The sequence below is a fragment of the Pristiophorus japonicus genome, chromosome 1 (assembly GCF_044704955.1).
Source record: "Pristiophorus japonicus isolate sPriJap1 chromosome 1, sPriJap1.hap1, whole genome shotgun sequence".
NCBI classification, from domain to species: Eukaryota; Metazoa; Chordata; class Chondrichthyes; family Pristiophoridae; genus Pristiophorus; species Pristiophorus japonicus.
The window spans coordinates 81,472,884-81,495,062 of record NC_091977.1 but is presented as its reverse complement, the minus strand read 5'-3'; the positions used below and the strand labels follow the sequence as shown (position 1 = coordinate 81,495,062).

The 22,179-nt window shown below is 45.5% G+C and overlaps 1 protein-coding gene across 3 annotated transcripts in view; it reads right to left on the bottom strand.

Moving 5' to 3' along the window:
• The window catches only part of rfx3 (regulatory factor X, 3 (influences HLA class II expression)), a 576,400-nt gene that overhangs the window by 245,157 nt on the left and 309,064 nt on the right, over window positions 1-22,179 (bottom strand). For all 3 annotated transcript variants that reach the window (XM_070881253.1, XM_070881273.1, XM_070881264.1), the window contains one exon: window positions 13,221-13,479. In XM_070881253.1, the coding sequence (XP_070737354.1) occupies window positions 13,221-13,479 (259 nt within the window). The remainder of the gene's footprint in view (window positions 1-13,220; window positions 13,480-22,179) is intronic.

Genomic DNA, 22,179 nt, shown 5'->3' with positions numbered 1-22,179 from the left:
GTCCCGTCAGAATCTTAGACGGTGCTATGAGATCCCCTCTCATCCTTCTAAACTCCAGTGAATAAAGGCCCAGTTGATCAAGTCTCTCCTCAAATGTCAGCCCAGCCATCCGGGAATCAGTCTGGTGAATCTTCGCTGCTCTTCCTCAATAGCAAGAACGTCCTTCCTCAGATTAGGAGACCAAAACTGAACACAATATTCCAGGTGAGGCCTCACCAAGGCCCTGTACAACTGCAGTAAGACCTCCCTGCTCCTATACTCAAATCCCCTAGCTATGAAGGCCAACATACCATTTGCCTCCTTCACCGCCTGCTGTACCTGCATGCCAACTTTCAATGACTGATGAACCATGACATCCAGGTCTCATTGCACCTCCCCTTTTCCTAATCTGCCGCCATTCAGATAATATTCTGCCTTCGTGTTTTTGCCCCCAAAATGGATAACCTCGCATTTATCCACATTATACTGCATCTGCCATGCACTTGCCCACTTACCTAACCTGTCCAAGTCACTCTGCAGCCTCATTGCATCCTCCTCACAGCTCACACCGCTACCCAGTTTAATGTCATCTGCAAACTTGGAGATATTACACTCAATTCCTTCATCGAAATCGTTAATGTATATTGTAAAGAGCTGGGGTCCCAGCACTGAGCCCTGCGGCACTCCACTAGTCACTGCCTGCCATTCTGAAAAGGACCCGTTAATCCCAGCTCGCTGCTTCCTGTCTGCCAACCGGTTCTCCATCCACATCAGTACATTACCCCCAATACCATGCGCTTTGATTTTGCACACCAATCCCTTGTGCGGGACCTTGTCAAAGGCCTTTTGAAAGTCCAAATACACCACATCCACTGGTTCTCCCTTGTCCACTCTACTAGTTACATCCTCAAAAAATTCCAGAAGATTCGTCAAGCATGATTTCCCTTTCATAAATCCATGCTGACTTGGACCGAGATCCTGTCACTGCTTTCCAAATGCGCTGCTATTTCATCCTTAATGATTCATTCCAACATTTTCCCCACTACTGATGTCAAGCTAACCGGTCTATAATTACCCGTTTTCTCTCTCCCTCCTTTTTTAAAAAGTGGTGTTACATTAGCTACCCTGAAGTCCATAGGAACTGATCCAGAGTCGATAGACTATTGGAAAATGATCACCAATGCATCCACTATTTCTAGGGCCACTTCCTTAAGTACTCTGGGATGCAGACTATCAGGCCCCAGGGATTTATCAGCCTTTTCCTCAACAGAATTTCCCGCTTAATAAGGATATCCTTCAGTTCCTCCTTCTCACTAGACCCACTATCCTCTAGTACATTTGGAATGTTATTTGTGTCTTCCTTCGTGAAGACAGAACCGAAGTATTTGTTCAATTGGTCTGCCATTTCTTTGTTCCCCATTATAAATTCACCTGAATCTGACTGCAAGGGACCTACGTTTGTCTTCACTAATCTTTTTCTCTTCACATATTTATAGAAGTTTTTGCAGTCAGTTTTTATGTTCCCAGCAAGCTTCCTCATATATTCTATTTCCCCCCTCTTAATTAAACCCTTTGTCCTCCTCTGTTGAATTCTAAATTTCTCCCAGTCCTCAGGTTTGTTGCTTTTTCTAGCCAATTTATATGCCTCTTCCTTGGTTTTAACACTATCCTTAATTTCCCTCGTTAGCCACAGTTGAGCCACCTTCCCCGTTTTATTTTTACTCCAGACAGGGATGTATAATTGCTGAAGTTCATCCATGAGATCTTTAAATGTTTGCCATTGCTTATCCACCGTCAACCCTTTAAGTGTCCTTTGCTAGTCTATTCTAGCCAATTCACGTCTCATACCGTCGAAGTTACCTTTCCTTAAGTTCAGGATCCTAGTTTCCGAATTAGCTGTGTCACTCTCCATCTTAATAAAGAATTCTACCATATTATGGTCACTCTTCCCCAAGTGGCCTCGCAAAACAAGATTGCTAATTAGTCCCTTCTCATTGCACATCACCCAGTCTAGGATGGCCAGCTCTCTAGTCGGTATCTCGACATATTGGTCTAGAAAACCATCCCTAATACACTCCAGGAAATCCTCCTCCACCATATTGCTACCAGTTTGGTTAGCCCAATCAATATATAGATTAAAGTCACCCATGATATTTGCTGTACCTTTATTGCACACATCCCTTATTTCTTTAACAAGATCATCACAAATCACTTGGATCTGACAGGTTTTTGAAGTTTGAGTGGCTGTGTGCTACTTCCTGCTCCCGGAAGAGTTTTCTTTATTCATTTCAAGGTTCTTTGGTATCAGGGTGTGTTGTAGCAAGTACAAAACTCCATAAATATTTCTGAAAAGCTCCAACCTACACTTGCTAAAAGTCATGGGGGCAGTCATTGGCAGTGGGCCTCACCCTCCAAGATTTACGGCGGTGGGTGCAGAGGCAGCAAGATAATCGGCCTTCCAGACAGGCTGTTCGTGACCGGCTCATCAGACCCCATAGCTCACCACATCCCCTCATACAATCTCTGTCTCGTGCCACATCACAACATCCTCCTTGATACAAAGGTGAAATGAGAGACGACAAAATATTCCAGACACAATTAATAAATTTATCTATAAGCATATTGTTATGTATGAATAAAGAGTCTGACTAGATACTGTGAGCTCAAAGTGTGACCTTAGTCTTTTATTGCAAGTCTCCAGAGTGCCTCTCCAGCCTGTGAGGCCTCCTTCAGTACCAGTGCTTCCAAGGGATTTTGGGATCCCTTGGGACTCCAGGGGATGAGCCCTCTGGTGGCTACACAAGGTATATACAGGTTTACATATATAACATTACTCCTCCGCCCCCCCACAAGTCAATAGTGTAAATTCCTGGGACATTGGAACCGGCTCTGTGGGAGGTGGGACCAGTAAAAACCGGATGGTCTGCACCTGGGCAGGACCGGAACCAATGTCTGAGGGGGAGTGTTTGCTAGTGCTGTTGGGGAGGGGTTAAACTAATATGGTAGGGGGATGGGAACCTATGCAGGGAGACAGAGGGAAGTAGAATGGGGGCTAAAGCAAAAGATAGAAAGAAGAAAAGTAAAAGTGGAGGGCAGAGAAACCGAAGGCAAAAATCAAAAATGGCCACATTACAGCAAAGTTCTAAAGGGGCAAAGTGTGTTAAAAAGACAAGCCTGAAGGCTCTGTGCCTCAATGCGAGGAGTATTCGTAATAAGGTGGATGAATTAACTGAGCAGGCAGCTATTAACGAATATGATATAATTGGCATCAGGGAGACATGGCTCCAGGGTGACCAAGGCTGGGAACTCAACATCCAGGGGTCGTCAACATTCAGGAAGGTTAGACAGAAAGGAAAAGGAGGTGGGGTAGCGTTGCTGGTTAAAGAGGAAATTAACGCAATAGTAAGGAAGGACATTAGCTTGGATGATGAGGTATCTGTATGGGTGGAGCTGCGGAATACCAAAGGGCAGAAAACGCTACTGGGAGTAGTAGTCAGGTTGGGGACAGCATCAAAGAAGAAATTAGGGATGCGTGCAATAAAGGTACAGCAGTTATCATGGGCGACTTTAATCTACATATTGATTGGGCTAGCCAAACTGGTAGCAATTCGGTGGAGGAGGATTTCCTGGAGTGTATTAGGGATGGTTTCCTAGACCAACTAGAGGGCTGGCCATCCTAGACTGGGTGATGTGTAATGAAAAAGGACTAATTAACAATCTTGTTGTGAGAGGCCCCTTGGGGAAAGAGTGATCATAATATTGTAGAATTCTTTATTAAGATGGAAAGTGACACAGGTAATTCAGAGACTAGAGTCCTGAGCTTGAGGAAAGGTAACTTCGATGATATGAGATATGAATTGGCTAGAATAGACTGCCGAATTATACTTAAAGGGTTGGCGGTGGATAGGCAATGGCAAACATTTAAAGATCACATGGATGAACTTCAGCAATTGTATATCCCTGTCTGGAGTAAAAATAAAACGGTGAAGGTGGCTCAACCGTGGCTAACGAGGGAAATTAAGGATAGTGTTAAAACCAAGGAAGAGGCATATAAATTGGCTAGAAAAAGCAACAAACCTGAGAACTGGGAGAAATTTAGAATTCAACAGAGGAGGACTAAGGGTTTAATTAAGAGGGGGGAAATAGAATATATGAGGAAGCTTGCTGGGAACATAAAAACTGACTGTAAAAGCTTCTATAGATATGTGAAGAGGAAAAGATTAGTGAAGACAAACATAGGTCCTTTACAGTCACATTCAGGTGAATTTATAATGGGGAACAATGAAATGGCAGACCAGTTGAACAAATACTTTGGTTCAGTCTTCACGAAGGAAGACACAAATAACCTTGCGGAAATACTAGGGGACTTAGGGTCTCGTGAGGAAGAGGAACTGAACGAAATTATTATTCGGCGGGAAATTCTGTTGGGGAAATTGATGGGATTGAAGGCTGATAAATCCACGGGGCCTGATAGACTGCATCCCAGAGTACTTAAGGAAGTGGCACTAGAAATAGTGGATGCATTGGTGATCATTTTCCAACAGTCATTAGACTCCGGATCAGTTCCTATGGACTGGAGGGTAGCTAATGTAACACAACTTTTTAAAAAAGGAGGGAGAGAGAAAACGGGTAATTATAGACTGGTTAGCCTGACATCAGTAGTGGGGAAAATGTTGGAATAAATTATTAAAGATAAAATAGCAGTGGGTTTGGAAAGTAGTGACCGGATCGGTCCAACCCAACATGGATTTATGAAAGGGAAATCATGCTTGACAAATCTTATAGAATTTTTTGAGGATGTAACTAATAGAGTGGACAAGGGATAACCAGTGAATGTGGTGTATTTGGACTTTCAAAAGGCTTTTGACAAGGTCCCACTCAAGAGATTGGTATGCAAAATTAAAGCACATGGTATTGGGGGTAATGTACTGACGTGGATAGAGAACTGGTTAGTAGACAGGAAGCAGAGAGTCGGGATTAACGGGTCCTTTTCAAAATGGCAGGCAGTGACTAGTGTGGTGCCGCGGGGCTCAGTGCTGGGACCCCAACTATTTACAATATACATCAATGATTTGGATGAAGGAATTGAGTGTAATATCTCCAAGTTTGCAGATGACACTAAGCTGGGTGGTGGTGTGAGCTGTGAGGAGGATGCTAAGAGGCTGCAGGGTGACTTGGACAGGTTAGGTGAGTGAGCAAATGCATGGCAGATGCAGTATAATGTGGATAAATGTGAGGTTATCCACTTTGGGGGCAAAAACAGGGAGGCAGAATATATCTGAATGGCGGCAGATTAGGAAAAGGGGAGGTGCAATGAGACCTGGGGTGTCATGGTACATCAGTCATTGAAAGTTGGCATGCAGGTACAGCAGGCGGTGAAGGAGGCAAATGGTATGTTGGCCTTCATAGCTAGGGGATTTGAGTATAAGAGCAGGGAGGTCTTGCTGCAGTTGTACAGGGCCTTGGTGAGGCCTCACCTGGAATATTGTGTTCAGTTTTGGTCTCCTAATCTGAGGAAGGACGTTCTTGCTGTTGAGGGAGTGCAGCAAAGGTTCACCAAACTGATTCCCGGATGGCAGGACTGACATACGGGGAGAGACTGGATCAACTGGGCCTGTATTCACTGGAGTTTAGAAGGATGAGAGGAGATCTCATAGAAACATATAAAATTCTGACGGGACTGGACAAGTTAGATGCAGGAAGAATGTTCCCGATGCTGGGGAAGTCCAGAACCAGGGGACACAGTCTAAGGATAAGGGTAAGCCATTTAGGACTGAGATGAGGAGAAACTTCTTCACTCAGAGAGTTGTTAACCTGTGGAATTCTCTACTGCAGAGAGTTGTTGTTGCCAGTTGACTGGATATATTCAAGAGGGAGTTAGATATGACCCTTACAGCTAAAGCGATTAAGGGGTATGGAGAGAAAGCAGGAAAGGGGTACTGAGGTGAATGATCAGCCATAATCTTATTGAATGGTGGTGCAGGCTCGAAGGGTCGAATGGCCTACTCCTGCACCTATTTTCTATGTTTCTATGTAACTACTTACAAGGTGAGTCAATCTGGGGCCTTTCTTTCCCTGATTGATCGTCTCGGTGCAAATGCTGGTTTTGGTGAATCGTTTGTTGGACCCTCACTGGGCTGCTGCGCAGCTGGCCTTGCTGGGCTGCCTGTTGTGGTGAATCCTGCTGGGCTGCTGCGGGTGATGGGTTCTGCTTCGTGGTCAAGCGCGGTGTCGGTTGCCACTGGTGTGTATGTTGGGGGGTCAAAGAAAGTAGGGTTCATTGTGGGTTGCTCTGGATGGTCCGTGAATCTGAGTTTGATTTGGTCAAAGTGTTTCTGGTCGGTGAGTCCATTTGAAAGTTTGACCCGAAACATCCTACTCCCCTCTTTGGCCATAACAGTGCCGGGAAGCCACTTCGGACCTTATGCATAGTTCAACACAAATACAGGATCACTGATTTCAATTTCGCGTGACACATTTGCGCTATCTTGATATGTATATCAGGGTGGACAAACGAGAGCCTTGTCTTAAGTCCCCTTTTCATGAGCAGTTCAGCGGGTGGAATCCCAGTGAGCGAGTGGGTCTCGTGCGGTAGCTAAGCAGGACTCCGCATCGGCGAGTCTGCAGTGAGCCTTCAGTTACCCTCTTCAAGCTCTGCTTGATGGTTTGCACTGGTCTCTCTGCCTGACCATTGGATGCTGGTTTGAACGGGACAGATGTAACATGTTTGATCCCATTATGGGTCATGAACTCTTTGAACTCGGCACTGGTGAAACATGGCTCGTTGTCGCTCATATGGACATCAGGCAGGCCATGCGTGGTAAACATGGGCCACAGGCTTTCAGTGGTGGCAGCGGACGTGCTTGCCAACATTATCTTACATTCAATCCATTTGGAGTATGCATCGACAACCACATTTTACCCAAAAACGGGCCTGCATGGTCGACATGGACCCTGGACCACGGTTTGGAGGGCCAAGACTATAAACTTAGTGGCGCCGCATGGGTGCATTGCTTAACTGCGAGCATGTGTTACATTTGTGCATGCAGGACTAAGTCTGCATCGGTACCAGGCCACCACACATGGGATCTGGCTATCGCTTTCATCATTACAATGCCTGGGTGAGTATTGTGGAGATCACTGATGAAAGTGTCCCTGACCTTCTTGGGGACCACTACTCGATTACCCCACAGAGGGCAGTCTGCCTGTATCGACATTTCACCTTTGCGCTGCTGGTACGGCTTTATCTCTTCCTGCATTTCCACTGGGACACTGGACTAGCTCCCGTGAAGCACACAATTTTTTTACTAGGGACAGTAAGGGGTCCTGGCTCATCCAGGTTCTAATCTGTCGGGCTGTGACAGGTGATTGCTCACTCTCCAATGCTTCCATTACGATGACTAAATCTGTGGGCTGTGCCATTTCCACCCCTGATGTGGGCAATGGCAGCCTGCTGAGAGCATCGGCACAGTTTTCTGGGCCTGGCCTGCGGCGGATGGCGCAGTTGTATGCAGACAATGAGAGCGCCCATCTCTGGATGCGGGCCGATGCATTCGTATTCATCCCCTTTTGGAAAAAAGGGATATCAGTGGCTTATAGTCAGTTTCCAATTCAAATTTGAGCCCAAACATATTGCTGCATTTTCTTTACCCCATAAACACACGCTAACGCTTCTTTTTCAATCATGCTGTAGGCTCTCTCAGCCTTTGACAGACTTCTGGATGTATAAGCAACCGGTTGCAATTTCCCAGATTCATTAGCTTGTTGCAATACATACCCGATACCATACGACGACGCATCACATGCTAGTACCAAACGCTTACATGGATCATACAAAAGAAGCAATTTGTTTGAGCATAACAATTTTCTAGTTTTTACAAAGGCATTTTCTTGGCTTTTACCCATTCGTCTCCTTTGCGCAGTAAGGCGTGCAGGGGTTCTAACAGTGTGCTGAGACCCGGTAAGAAGTTACCAAAGTAGTTCAGGAGTCCTAGAAACGACCGCAGCTCCGTCACATTCTGTGGCCTCGGTGCGTTCTCGATTGCCTCAGTCTTCGAATCGGTGGGCCTGATGCCGTCCGCCGCGATTCTTCTCCCCAGGAACTTCACTTCAGGCGCCAGGAAAATGCACTTCGAGCGTTTTAACCTGAGCCCCACGCGGTTGAGTCATCTAAGACCCTCCTCCAGGTTATGCAGATGCTCGACCCTGTCCAGACCTGTAACCAAGATATCGTCTTGGAAGACCACCATGCGCAGGACCGAATTCAGTAAGCTTTCCATGTTTCTCTGGAATATTGCCACGGCTGATCGAATTCCAAACGGGCATCTGTTGTAAATGAAGATGCCTTTGTGCGTGTTGATGCAGGTGAGGCCCTTCGATGATTCCTCCAGCTCCTGCGTCATGTAGGCTGAGGTCAAGTCCAGCTTCGTGAACGTTTTTCCTCCCGCCAGCATCGCAAAAAGGTCATCAGCCTTTGGTAGTGGGTATTGATCCTGCAGGGAGAAACGATTGATAGTTACTTTGTAATCACCACAGATTCTGACGGTGCCGTCTCCCTTGAGGACAGGAACAATCAGACTGGCCCACTCGTTGAATTCAATCGGCGAAATGATGCCATCTCGCTGCAGCCGGTCCAGCTCGATCTCATCATGTACGGCACCGCTCTGGCCTTGTGATGGATGGGTTGCGCCCCGTGAATTAGGTGGATCTGCACTTTTGCTCCTTGGAACTTCCCAATGCCTGGTTCGAACAGCGAGAGGGGAACTTGTTTAAGACCTGGGCACACGAAGTGTCGTCAACAGACGAGAGTGCTCGGAAGTGGTCCCAGTTCCAGCATATCTTTCCCAGCCAGCTCCTGCCGAGCAGTGTGGGACCATCGCCCGGTACCACCCAAAGTGGTAGCTTCTGCACCGCTCCATCGTAGGAGACCTTTACAGTAACACTGCCGATTACGGGAACCAGTTCCTTTGTGTAAGTTATCAGTTTAGTGCGAATGGGAGTCAGGAATGGCCTTGAGGCCTTGCTGCAACACAATTTATCGAAAGTCTTTTTGCTCATAATGGACTGGCTCGCGCCCATTTCCAGCTCCATTGACACCAGGACTCCATTTAATTCAACCTTCAGCATTATCAGAGGACACTTTGTGGTAAATGTGTGCAGCCCATATAGCTCTGCCTCCTCTGTCTGAGGCTCTGGTTCGTCGTGATCCGCCGTGGATCTGTCCTCCTCTGCAGCATGGTGGTTTGCAGGATTAGCAGAGTTTGCATCTCGCCTGCACACACGTTGGAGGTGTCTCATTGTTCCACAGTCCTTGCAAACCTACCCTTTGAAGCGGCATGAATGGAAACGATGATCACCCCCCGCAGCGCCAACAAGGTGTTAATGGCATTGCATTCATCACCCTTGATGGTGGACTCAGACATCTGCGGACATGCAGCTGCAGGTACGTGGGGCCTGTCCTGTACATTACGATTTGAAAACAACATCACTTTGTTCACAGTACTTGTAGCAGCACTCGTGTGCTGAGAGATTTGCTTTGTATTGTCACTGGTGGCAATTAATGCCTGGGCTATCGCTATGGCTTTACTCAAAGATTGGAGTCTCTACAGTCAAACGTTTGTGAAGTATCACTTGATGGCCAATGCCAAGTACGAAGTCGTCCCTGGGCATGTGCTCCAAATGTCCTTCAAATTCGCAATGACCTGCAAGGCGTCTCAGCTCGGCAACATAGTTTGCCACTTCCTGGCCTTCAGACCTTTTGTAGGACTAGAACTGGTACCTCGCCATCAGAACGCTTTCCTTCGGGTTCAGATGCTCCCGGACCAATGAGCACAAATTGTCGTACGATTTCTCTGTGGGTTTCGCTGGAGCAAGCAGGTCTCTCATGAGGCCATACGTTGGTGCCCCGCAGATGGTGAGGAGAATCGCCCTTTGTTTGGTAGCATTCGCTTCTCCTTCCAGCTCGTTGGCCACAAAGTATTGGTCGAGTCGCTCCACGAAGGTTTCCCAATCATCTCCCTCCGAAAATTTCTCCAGGATGCCCACTGTTCTCTGCATTATTGGGTTCGTCATTTGTATCTCGTCGCTAGTTGTTATGTATGAATAAGGAGTCTGACTAGATACTGTGAGCTCAAAGTAAAGTGTGACCTTCGTCTTTTATTGCAGGTCTCCAGAGTGTCTCTCCAGCCTGTGAGGCCTCCTTAAGTACCAGTGCTCCCAAGGGATTGTGGGATCCCTTGGGACTCCAGGGGATGAGCCCTCTGGTGGCTACACAAGGTATATACAGGTTTACATATATTATCACACGTATAACATTAATTATAATAACTAATGACCCTTGTGCCTACCATAGTTGAATAGCTTTCATTGTATGCAAGGTGTGAGATGCGAGTGTGAGTGTTGCTAGGTAGAGATTGTTAGTGAGTGAATGCTGGGGATGTGGTGCATTGTGGTACACAACTGTGGTATGTAGCATTTGTTGAAGCCTTCACTCAAGCTGACCACCCGTGTGAACTCATTAAACTTCTTTCTGCACTGTGTGGGGGTCCTGGGAACCACAGTTCTGCCAGTGACGTGGTGTGCCACCTCACTCCACATAGTCCGGCAGACTTGTGGCAAGGGCCTCCTGCCAGTTGGCGGGTACAGGACCGCCCACCTTCTCTACACCGCTAAAACCAATGCCTCTAAAGCTTCATCCATAAACCTCTGGGCGGTGATCTGTCATCAGGATTTATAAATAAGTACTCCTTCTCCTTGTCATAAGAAATGAGAGGAGCAGGCCATTTGGCCCCTCTGATCATGGACTCAGCTCCACTTCCCTGCCCACTCCCCATAACCCTTTATTCCCTTCACGCTCAAAAATCTGTCTATCTCTGCCTTAAATATATTCAATGACCCAGCTTCCACAGCTCTCTGGGGCACAACCCTCAGAGAAGTAATTCCTCCTCATCTCAGTTTTAAATGGGCGGGCCCTTATTCTGAGACTATGCCCCCTAGTTTTAGTTTCCCCGCTGAGTGGAAATATCCTCTCTGCATCCAACTTGTCGAGCCCCCTCATTATCTTATGTTTTGATAAGATCAGCTCTCATTCTTCTGAACTCCAATGAGTCCTTTTACTTCCGGTTGTTGAGGCAGCTGCACACCCAACAATGTTGAGAATGAGGTGCTGAACCTCCCCTTTAAGCAGTGAAAAAAACCTGTTGCAATCATTAGTTGAGTTTAGACAGTCCCCGATATTGGTCCATCTTTTCAGTGTAACGCCAATGAGCTTGGGCTTTTAGACGAGAATCATTACTGCAATTATTTTAACGAGGAGTGAAGACAAATTTTGCATGCAGTCTATCCGATTTTCAAATGCTTAACCATTCTTAGTCTAAACATTGCCCATTTCTTGGCTATAACGAATTTTAAACCATAGGTCATGCAATGTGTGTGTGTGTGTGGCTCTGTCTCTCTCAGGGAGGAAAAGAATGGAGAGAGTTGTGGAATTCAATCATGAAAGCACTAGTATAAATCCCAGAATACCATTTATTAAAAAGGAAATTTGACCCATTTAGTCACTGTAAATCGCTAGCCTAAATGTCATCCCCACATGGAATAAGTCTATTACTATAAAACAGTATGGGAGAAAAATTGCCCCTTTTTATTGCCCCATTAGTGTCTCCGGGGGGCGCCAACAGGGCACAAGACAGTTTTCGCCCGGAGGAGGGAGGAGCTCCCAACTCCCGGGAAATTGCCCGGGGATTTGTGGAGGGCAGCACCGCGCCCCGCACCAGGCTGCCGCACAACTGGTGATGAAGTAATTGCCGTACGCGGTGACCCCTCATCGCACTGCGCTGACCCCTTAACATCCCGTGGGGGAAAGTGCGAAGCTGGCCGACACCCGCTCTCAGGGTGGTGCTTAAAGGGGAGGATGGAGGCGCCCCGTGCCGCCATCTTTTTTCGTCGGCCGACTCTCGAGTCGGCTCAAAGATGGTGGTCCAGGCCACCATCATGCAGCCCAGTACTCCATCTTGGGGGGTCGCGCGCTGCCCTGGTGGCCCCATGGAGGCCATCAGAGGCCGTGCACAGTGCACAGTGGCACCTCCCCTTTAAGCGAAGGGGAGAGGCGTTGAAGCGCGTCAGCTCTACACAGAGCATTGGCGTAGCGCTGCTTTCCTCGCCCCAATTACCGCCCCAAAAGGAAGTGGAGTGCAGGAAATTGCACTCCGCTTCATTTCAGGGGCGGTAAGGGCATTTCTGTGTTGGGGGCGGGGCTTCCACGCCGGCACTAAAAGTCCCGGCCCCGGAAGGTTGCCGCCCCTATATCTTTGAATGTGAGCAATGTCACAGAGACCTGACAGTATGTATAAATGTAATTAAAAGGTAGTATGGGGGTAGAAATTGGTATACTTTGCAACCGTTTTTTGTGCATAAAACGGATGCAAGGCATACAAATTTAGCAGAGGAACGGTCTGCGACCAATCTGCGCAGGCTGTTAAATTTGCGGGGCACATTTTTAGGTGCCCCCAGCAGATAACTAAAACATATGTTAAGCTCCTTGAATATATAAATTAGAAGCCCAAAGCCTGTTAAAGGGCCCATTTTGAAAATTCGCCAGCAATGAGCTGAGCAGGTGTCAGGGCTGCCCTTCGCAGGATTCTTCAGTGGATCCCATGGCACCAATGAGACGCAAGTTATTAAAATGACTAACAAACTTCCTGCTAAGCCAGGAGGAGCAGCAGTCCTGAAGACCTTTGCCATTTGGCCCATCCACCTGCCCCACTGATCGCTTTCGCCCTTTAATTTAAATGAAGCCAGAGGTCCAATTTCACTTGGCCCTCAGGCCTATGTATTCTGGTGCGGGGATCATTCTCTGCCCAGTTCGCGATGGCAGGCTGACACTATGCAAGTTACACCCCTATATGTTTTAATGTCACTAAAATAAGCACCAATGAGCTGCAGAGTATACTAGGCATCAGAGAAATCTTTTCTATTCTTTTTGTAAAACACAAATGAATTTAAAAAAAATTAAGATACACATTCAAATCAAGTGAAGAATCAAACAATAGCTTTCTTCTGTCTATTTCTATCAGGAAAATTTTAATTGCAAATTAGAAATGTATTAGCACCTGTTTTTTTTGATAACTCAGCCTTGGTCCCCAGTTCATAAAGATTCATATGAAAACAACAAAATTAACATAATCTGAATTAACATTTACAGCAATCTAAAGTGTAACACATTATATTCTGCAAGTACTTACTGTGGCTGGAGAAGCACGTGTTGTGTGGCTGGCTGGGTGATTGGATCCATCCATTGACCCGCCTATAAGATAGGCACCTCCTGAGCTGCTGATTATCTGACCGCCTGTGACGCCCATTGGAATGCCGCCAGTGCCCACCATGTTGTGAGACGAGACCACTGTTGTCACCTGGGCAGAGTTTCCTTGGGAGTCGAAATATGTTCCTCCTGTGTTGTGGCTATACATTTGGGCCTCTGAGTAGGGATAGGTAGTTGATCGGCTGAGGAAACGATTACAAGCAGTTTATTATTCTCATATAGATAGATCTTTCTACAGTACTTTTGACAGGAGAAAGCTAGAAAGATCAAGAGGTACTTTTAAATAAACTGATAAAAACTACAAGCTGGTGTCTAACCATGATCTTTTCTCTGAATATTTTACTGAGACAATATGATTTATGAGGTTGTGTCAACCTGTAAGCCACATCATGACATAAAACTGTAGATTGCACTACAGGATTTAAATACATATATTGTTCAGGAATATGAATTTATATTTCTTTAAACTGTAAATTAACAGTAGCAATTTGCAGAAACAAAATTGCTAAAGTTTTTAGCATAGCAACGATTGGTTCCTTGTTAATTATTGCTCAATGTTATATTTTGGGGATTACATCAGACTACTGACTACATCAGTATAATGAATCACATTACATTTTTCTTTCCCCTCCAATGTTACACAATTAAAAAGATAAATCAAACTATTTACCTCAAGCAACGCTGATTCTACCTGTTTGAAGTTTGTTCACAAATCATCTTAACATTTTTGATCAATATACGGCATTTCTAGGTGATTGTATAACTTTTACTTATACAGATCTTGTGTACAAGAAGCAACTTTCTTCATGTTTTATCCCTTCTAAATATATAGAGATAAAATATGCATAAAGTTGCATCTTGTTCACCAGATTTTTGAACAGGTGTAATGTATAGAAGTTTTACTGGAAAAAGCAATATTGAACTCGGAATGTAATCTATTAATTTGATTTTCCATTAAGTTTCAATAGAGACTAAACTGCAATATTAACAAGGAATACCACCAGAGGGAAAATCAAGAATGGTTCACTTAGTGTTAAACTAATTGGTCATTTGGGTACAAAACAATATTATTGAGTCTGTAACTTTTAAAACATTTATAGTTTTGTTGTTTGGGAACGTTATTCTTGTCATCAGTAATGAAATATATTATCCATAGAACTATTGAGTTGTTGCTTCCTTCCTTATCAATTGAAAACTACATAATCCAATTGTGAGGCATTACAATTGATCTTTTGAAGGGCCAATAAACAGTGTTATTATTCAGTCACCAATGGGTTTATCAGAAGAAATTGTAAGTGGTCAGTAACTGTGTTAGTTAATGCATATTATCATTTTTTTGTGCAAGAACATGACTCAAGTTGAAAACAATTAAATTAAATTTTCATGTGATCCTGATCAATTAAGCCACTTGAAACTGACTACAGGTCATGGTGGCAGAAAAAGAAATAACCTGAAGCAAACAAGGCACCTGAGCACAAGACAGCCAATTTCTTTAATGTCTGGACAAACAGTGCATAAAGCAAGCTAAATTCAGAAGTTCAATTTTCAGTTCCGTCTGACAAATTTGCTAAGCCACTGTTGAAAATGTATTTCGTGCCTCATAGAGTTAAACTCTCAATATAACAACTGAGTTTTTTTTTCCATTTTCTGTTGACTCATTAAGTCCTCTACTCTTGCTGTCAGTGCTCTAAGGATCCAGTGACTTCTCCTCCAGTGACTAATAATAGTCTCAGTTTAAATGTCAAAGGTGAGCTCAGTCTCCTTCTTCAAATTAACTTTCTGGTCTCTGCTCACATTTCATGATACACTGAAGCTAAACCTATTGGGGAGAGCACATAAAATTCATCAGCTTCTAACATTATTATTCCAGACTTTAATGTTGCACAAACGGTTCTATACAGAAATTCATTTATTAGATTAATAATGGGAATTCATATACTAAAGATGCACTAACACTGAAGCCACTCACCAGGCAATATCGTGCTCAACAGGCTTGCCAAGTTAGTTCACTATCATGCCTTTCAGTGGTAACACCAGGATAAAATATCATTGTTATTTATATCCAATGGCCTGCAATTTGCAGTCCCTATGGATGCGTACGAGGAGTGCATGCGCCCGTAAGGGCCGCGCAAGTTCCGGGTTTTCTTGCGCAAAGCGCATGCGCGAAAACCTGGAACCTGCGATCTGTCAAGAACTTTCTTGACAGATCCAACACATCACCGGGAAAAGGGCATTCGTGAGTGGAGAGTTGGGCTGTTTGCCCAACTTCTGCCCAGCGTATGCCCATGAAATTCGTACGCCTTTTACCAGCGTAAGAGTTTAAAAAAAACATAAAAATAAAATATCAGTTGAGGCAAGTTTATTTTTAGCCCCTTTAAAACATGTAAATTTATTATTCAAGAAATTCAATTGTTGTTTTAAATATTTAATTAAATGCCATTTTAATTCATTTTAAATATGTGATGTTTTTATTTATTTATTTGAAATGTACATGTATTTTTGGGGGTATTCTCACTCATACTTATGGGGTTTCCATACATACAGAATCCCCATAAGCATGAATGGGGATCCCCTTCTTTTATTGGTTGGACCAGACCATGTGATCCCAGGGGCGTTTGCGAACCACGTGTGCCCCTGGGATACGTGGGCCTCTACCCGCAGGTACCTGGAGAGGCCCAGGATCGCGAATCTTCGTACCTCCCGAACCACCAGGTATGCAAGCATTTTATTTGCGGATCGGAGGCATTTCCCCGCGGGAAGCCTCTGACCACAAATTCAGGGACATTATCTGTGATATTTGGAAAATTCAGCATTTTTGTAAAACTGTTAAAGCTTGATATTCAGATGCTTGCCTGATTACGTTCCTGTGAAGCACCTTGGACATTTTACTCACTTAAAGGTGTATAAATGCAAGTTGCTGTTTGTATCATGCCAATCATAACCTGCATACAAATGTATATCAATAAATATCACCATACTGTAGGAATTGTAACTAATGCACTTCAAGTGCTGTGCACAGTTCTGGTCTTTATACTATAAAAAGGACATAGAAGCAATGGAGAAAGTGCAAAAAAGATTTACAAAGGTGGTATCAGAACTGAGAGATTACAGCCATCCAGAAAGATTGAACAGGTTAGAGGCTTTTTTGTTTCGAAAAGAGAAGACTTGGAGGAGACCTGATAGAAATCTTTAATGTTATGAATTGCTTGGACAGGGTAGATGTGAAGAGAAAGATTTTCCACTTGTGGGAGATTCAAAAACTAGAGGCCATAAATACAAAATTAATTACTAATAAATACAAGAGAGAAATAAGGAGAAATCTTATTACTCAGAGAGTGGTTAGAATGTGGAACTTGTTACCACAGGATGTGATTGAGGCAAATAGCTTAGATGCTTTCAAAAGGAAACTAGATGAGCACATGAGAAAAAAAGACAATAGAAAGAAATGTTGAAAGCCTGAGATGAGGTAGTTGGGGCCCTATTTTCGTCACCATCCTGCGCCATTTTTTTGGCGTCCGCAGTTGTTGTTGGAGCAAACTAAAATCTGCACGTTTCGCTAATGTTTCTGCACTATTGTAAACTACTTACGGCCATTTTCTTTAGCTCCCGATATTTTGACGTCACTGAGGATGCCGGCAAATGGCAGCACCATTTCTGGCCATCTCGGATTTTTTCAAAAATGGCATCGTGCACCGTTCTGAAAAACCTTCCGGTGACTTAAGAAAATCGGTGCAGAAGATCAGAGGATCAAGTTCCACGGCCCAGCGACAATGTGGGGGGGGGGGGGTTAGCCATTCGGCCCAGGATAGGAGTGGCACCAGCACCAGAGGGGCATTCAACCCAGGATAGGAGCGGCACCGGCATACATTTCGGCCTGGGATAGGAGTGGCACCGGGGGACCATTTGGCCCGGGAAAGGAGCAGCACCAGTATAGAGGGGCCTTTCGGCCTGGGATCCAGTTGGCCCGGGATACGAGAGGCGTTTCGGCCTGGGATAGGAATGGCACGATGAGCAGGGGGGGGGGGGCTATTCGGCCCGCGATACGAGCGGCACTGGCACTGGCACCGGGGGGGGGGGGGGGGGGATTTTCGGCCCAGGATAGCAGCAGTAGCGGCACCGGGGCTCTACAATTTCTTATGTCTTGCTGCATTTTGCATGTTTCACTTTGCAGCCTCAGCCTTTTGCCGCAGACCTTAAGCTCCACCCAGAGTTTAAGGACAATCTGCACCGCTCCAAAATGAAAGTTTATTCCGGCGAAACTTGCAACTTTTTTGGGGGGTGCAGTCAGCCACTAAAAAACAGACATACCTCTACAAATGTGCCAAAAATTGGCAATGTGGAAAATTGGCCCCATAGAATGGGGTGGGGGGGTCGGGGGAGGTGGGGAAGCCCGAGCGGAGTATAAACAGTTGGGCTAACTGGCCTGTTTCTATGCTGTATATTCTATGTATGTAATGTAATGTGTAGTGAGACACAAGGAAATGTCTGGGGGACTACTCCTCATGGTTGTCTACAGCTAAATTATCAAAGGAAGAAGTAAACTGCACAGAAATTATAACAGGAATATTAATCGCAACCAGTCCTTGATGGTATTTATCGTCCACGCGATTGCAGTCCTAATCCCAGGTGCCCACTCTGTTCCCATTTCTTGATATTCCCCGAAACTTCAACTAATCTAACGTACTCTTAGTGGTGAGAGAACCAATACGAGGGAAAAACCTACTTGACCTCGTCCTCACCAATCTACCTGTCGCAGATCTGTCCATGGCAGCAGTGGTAGCAGTGACTATCGCACAGTCATTGTGGAGACGAAGTACCGTCTTCATACTGAGGACACCCTTTATCGTGTCGTGTGGCACTACCACCTTGCTAAATGGGATAGATTCAGAACAGATCTGGCTACTCAACACTGGGCACTCATGAGGTGCTGTGGGCCATCAGCAGCAGCAGAATTGTATTCCACCACAATCTGTAACCTCATGGCCTCACTCTACCATTAACATGCCAGGGAACCAACTCTGGTTCAATGAGGAATCATGTCAGGAGCAGCACCAGGCATACCTAAAAATGAGGTGCCAACCTGGGAAAGTTGCAACACAGGGCTACAGGCATGCTAAGCAGCGTAAGCAGCATGCTATAGACAGAGCTAAGCGATCCCACAATCAACGGATCAGATGAAAGCTCTACAGTCCTACCACATCCAGCCATGAATGGTGGTGGACAATTAAACAACTAACTGGAGGAGGAGGCTCCAGGAATATCCCCATCCTCAATGATGGCGGAGCCCAGCACGCGAGTGCAAAAGACAAGCCTGAAGCCTTTGCAACCATCTTCAGCCAGAAGTGCCGAGCGGATGATCCATATTGACCTCCTCCGGAGGTCCCCACCATCACAGAAGCCAGTCTTCAGCCAATTCAATTCAGTCCACGTAATATCAAGAAACGGCTGAGCACACTGGATCCAGCAAAGGCTCTGAGCCCCGACAACATCACAATTGTCGTGCTGAAGACGTGTGCTCCAAAACTAGCCGTGCCTCTAGCTAAGCTGCTCCAGTGCAGCTACAACACTGGCATCTACCTGACAATGTGAAAAATTGTCCAAGTATGTCCTGTCCACAAAAAGCAGGCCAATTCCAATCCAGCCAATTACCGTCCCTTCAGCCTCTGTCAATTATTAGCAAAGTGATGGATGGTGTCATAAACAGTGCTATCAAGCAGCACCTACTCACCGATGCTCAGTTTGAGTTCCGCCAGGACCACTCGGCTCCAGACTTCATTACAGCCATGGTCCAAAAATGGACAAAAGAGCTGAATTCCAGAGGTGAGATGAGAACAACTGCCCAAAGCAGCATTTGACCAAGTGTGGCATCAAGGAGACATAGTAAAATTGAAGTCACTGGGAATCAGGGGGAAAACTCTCCACTGGCTGGAGTCACACCTAGCACAAAGGAAGGTGGTTGTGGTTGTTGGAGGTCAATCATCACAGCCCCAGGACATCACTGCAGGAGTTCCTCAGGGCAGTGTCCGAGGCCCAACCATCTTTGGCTGCTTCATCACTGACCTTTCCTCCATCATAAGGTCAGAAATGGGAATGTTCGCTGATGACTGCACAGTGTTCAGTGCCATTCGCAACTCCTCAGATAATGAAGCAGTCCATGCCTGTATGCAGCAAGACTTGGACGACATTCAGGCTAGGGCTGATAAGTGGCAAGTAACATTCGCGCCACACAATTGCCAGGCAATGACGATCTCCAATAAGCGAGAGTCTAACCACCGTCTCTTGACAGTCAATGGCATTACTGTCACTGAATCCCCCACCATCAACATCCTGGGTGGTCACCATTGACCAGAAACTTAAATACTGTGGCAACAAGAGCAGTTCAGAGCTAGGTATTCTGCGGCAAATGTCTCACCTCCTGACTCTCCAAAGCCTTTCCACCATCTACAAGGCACAAGTCAGGAATGTGATGGAATATTCTTCACTTGCCTGGATGAGTGCAGCTCTAACAACACTCAAGAAGCTAGACACCATCCAGTACAAAGCAGCCCGCTTGATTGTGACCCCATCCTCCACCTTAAATATTCATTCCCCCCACCAACGGTGCATCGTGGCTGCAGTGTGCACCATTTACAAGATGCACTGCAGTAACTCGCCAAGGCTTCTTCGGCAGCACCTCTCAAACCCGCAACCTCTACCACCTAGAAGGACAAGGGCAGCAGACACATGGGAACACCATCATCTCCAAGTTACACACCATCCTGACTTGGAAATATATTGCTGTTCCTTCATCGTCGCTGGGTCAAAATCCTGGAACTCCCTTCCTAACAGTACTGTGGGAGTACCTTCACCACACAGACTGCAACGGTTCAAAAAGGAGGCTCACCACTACCTTAAGGGCAATTAGGGATGGGCATTAAATGCTGGCCTTGCCAGTGATGCCCACATCCCATGAACGAATAAACAAAACATGGAGAATCGTAGCAAAAGCCAGAAGGAATCAATGAGCAACTAACCTGTAAGTAGGAGATGGTCCTTTAAATGGCACTGGTGGTGGGTCCTTCCTGCAGGTGAATGTTTGTTCAGTTATGTGAGATTAAGTGAGGGTGTTAGCTGGCACGTTGAGCTCCAGAATCGCATTGCTGATGTCAAATCAGTGTTGATCTGCTTAGTCTGCATACTTCCAGCGGGCGTTCACTGCGCTCGCATCAACTCCCTCACCAATATAGTGTCCGGAGCGATTTGTCCCACAAGTGTACGCGCACACTACGGACACTGTTTTGGAGTCAAACCAGAATTCGTAGCGTTGAAAAAAGGCGCTAAGAATCAAAATTTTCCACCCTTAGAATATAAATTCTATGTGTTAACAGCTCGCTAACTGTACTTGCAGGTCCCCACCAGAAGGTGGTGCTATGCAGTGACAAGTCTCTTTTACAACTCTGTCGCCAACTTATATACATTATAAAAACTCATTCGCCCTGAAAATCTGCGGTGGGAAGGCATAAGTGCCAAGTTGCAACTGCCTGTGACCTCTGTCGCTCACCCCTCCAAACTTTGTTGGGTCAGGGAGAGGTTCCACACTTTAAATGCCTTCACCAGAAAAATCTGGCTCACGAGCCCTAGCCGTTGCAGGAAGTGGAGGTGGAGGTGGTGGTGTTGCATTTACCTCTGGAAACATCTTCTGGTTGTCAGGGGGCCACCATAAAATGGTCAAATAAAATTAATCAGGTCTGGCCCCATATTGACTCTACTTCTGCCTGGTCTATCTTGTCTATTACATAAGAACATAAGAAATAGGAACAGGAGTCGAGCCTGCTCCGCCATTCAATAAGATCATGGCTGATCTGATCATGGACTCAGCTCCACTTCCCCGCCTGCTCCCCATAACCCCTTATCCCCTTATCGTTTAAGAAACTGTCTATTTCTGTCTTAAATTTATTCAATGTCCCAGCTTCCACAGATCTGAGGCAGCGAATTCCACAGATTTACAACCCTCGGGGAAAAAATTTCTCCTCACCTCTGTTTTAAATAGGCGGCCCCTTATTCTAAGATCGTGCCCTCTAGTTCTAATCTCCCCCATCAGTGGAAACATCCTCTCTGCATCCACCTTGTCAAGCCCCCTCATAATCTTATACGTTTCAATAAGATCACCTCTCATTCTCCTGAATTCCAATGAGTAGAGGCCCAACCTACTCAACCTTTCCTCATAAGTCAACCCCCTCATCCCCAGAATCAATCAAGTGAACCTTCTCTGAACTGCCCCCAAAGTAAGTATATCGTTTTGTAAATATGGAAACCAAAACTGCACGCAGTATTCCAGGTGTGGCCTCACCAATACCTTATATAGCTGTAGCAAGACTTCCCTACTTTTATACTCCATCCCCTTTGCAATAAAGGCCAAGATTCCATTGGCCTTCCTGATCACTTGCTGTACTGCATACTATCCTTTTGTGTTTCATGCACAAGTACCCCCAGGTCCCGCTGTACTGCGGCACTTTGCAATCTTTCTCCATTTAAATAATAACTTGCTCTTTGATTTTTTCTGCCAAAGTGCATGACCTCACACTTTCCAATATTGTACTTCATCTGCCAAATTTTTGCCCACTCACTTCGCCTGTCTATGTCCTTTTGCAGATTTCTTGTGCCCTCCTCACACATTGCTTTTCCTCCCATATTTGTAGCATCAGCAAACTTGGCTACTATACAGGCATACCCCCCCCCACTAATCCGTTCCACTGAAGGTCCAGGGTGCAGGAACTCTGTGCTGAAGTTATCGGGGGAGGAATAATAGAGTAGGTAAGAGATCACTTAAGAAAGGCACTATGATTTCACAACCACCAAACAATTAGTTTGGTAACATTTATAAATGCAAATTTAAATAATTT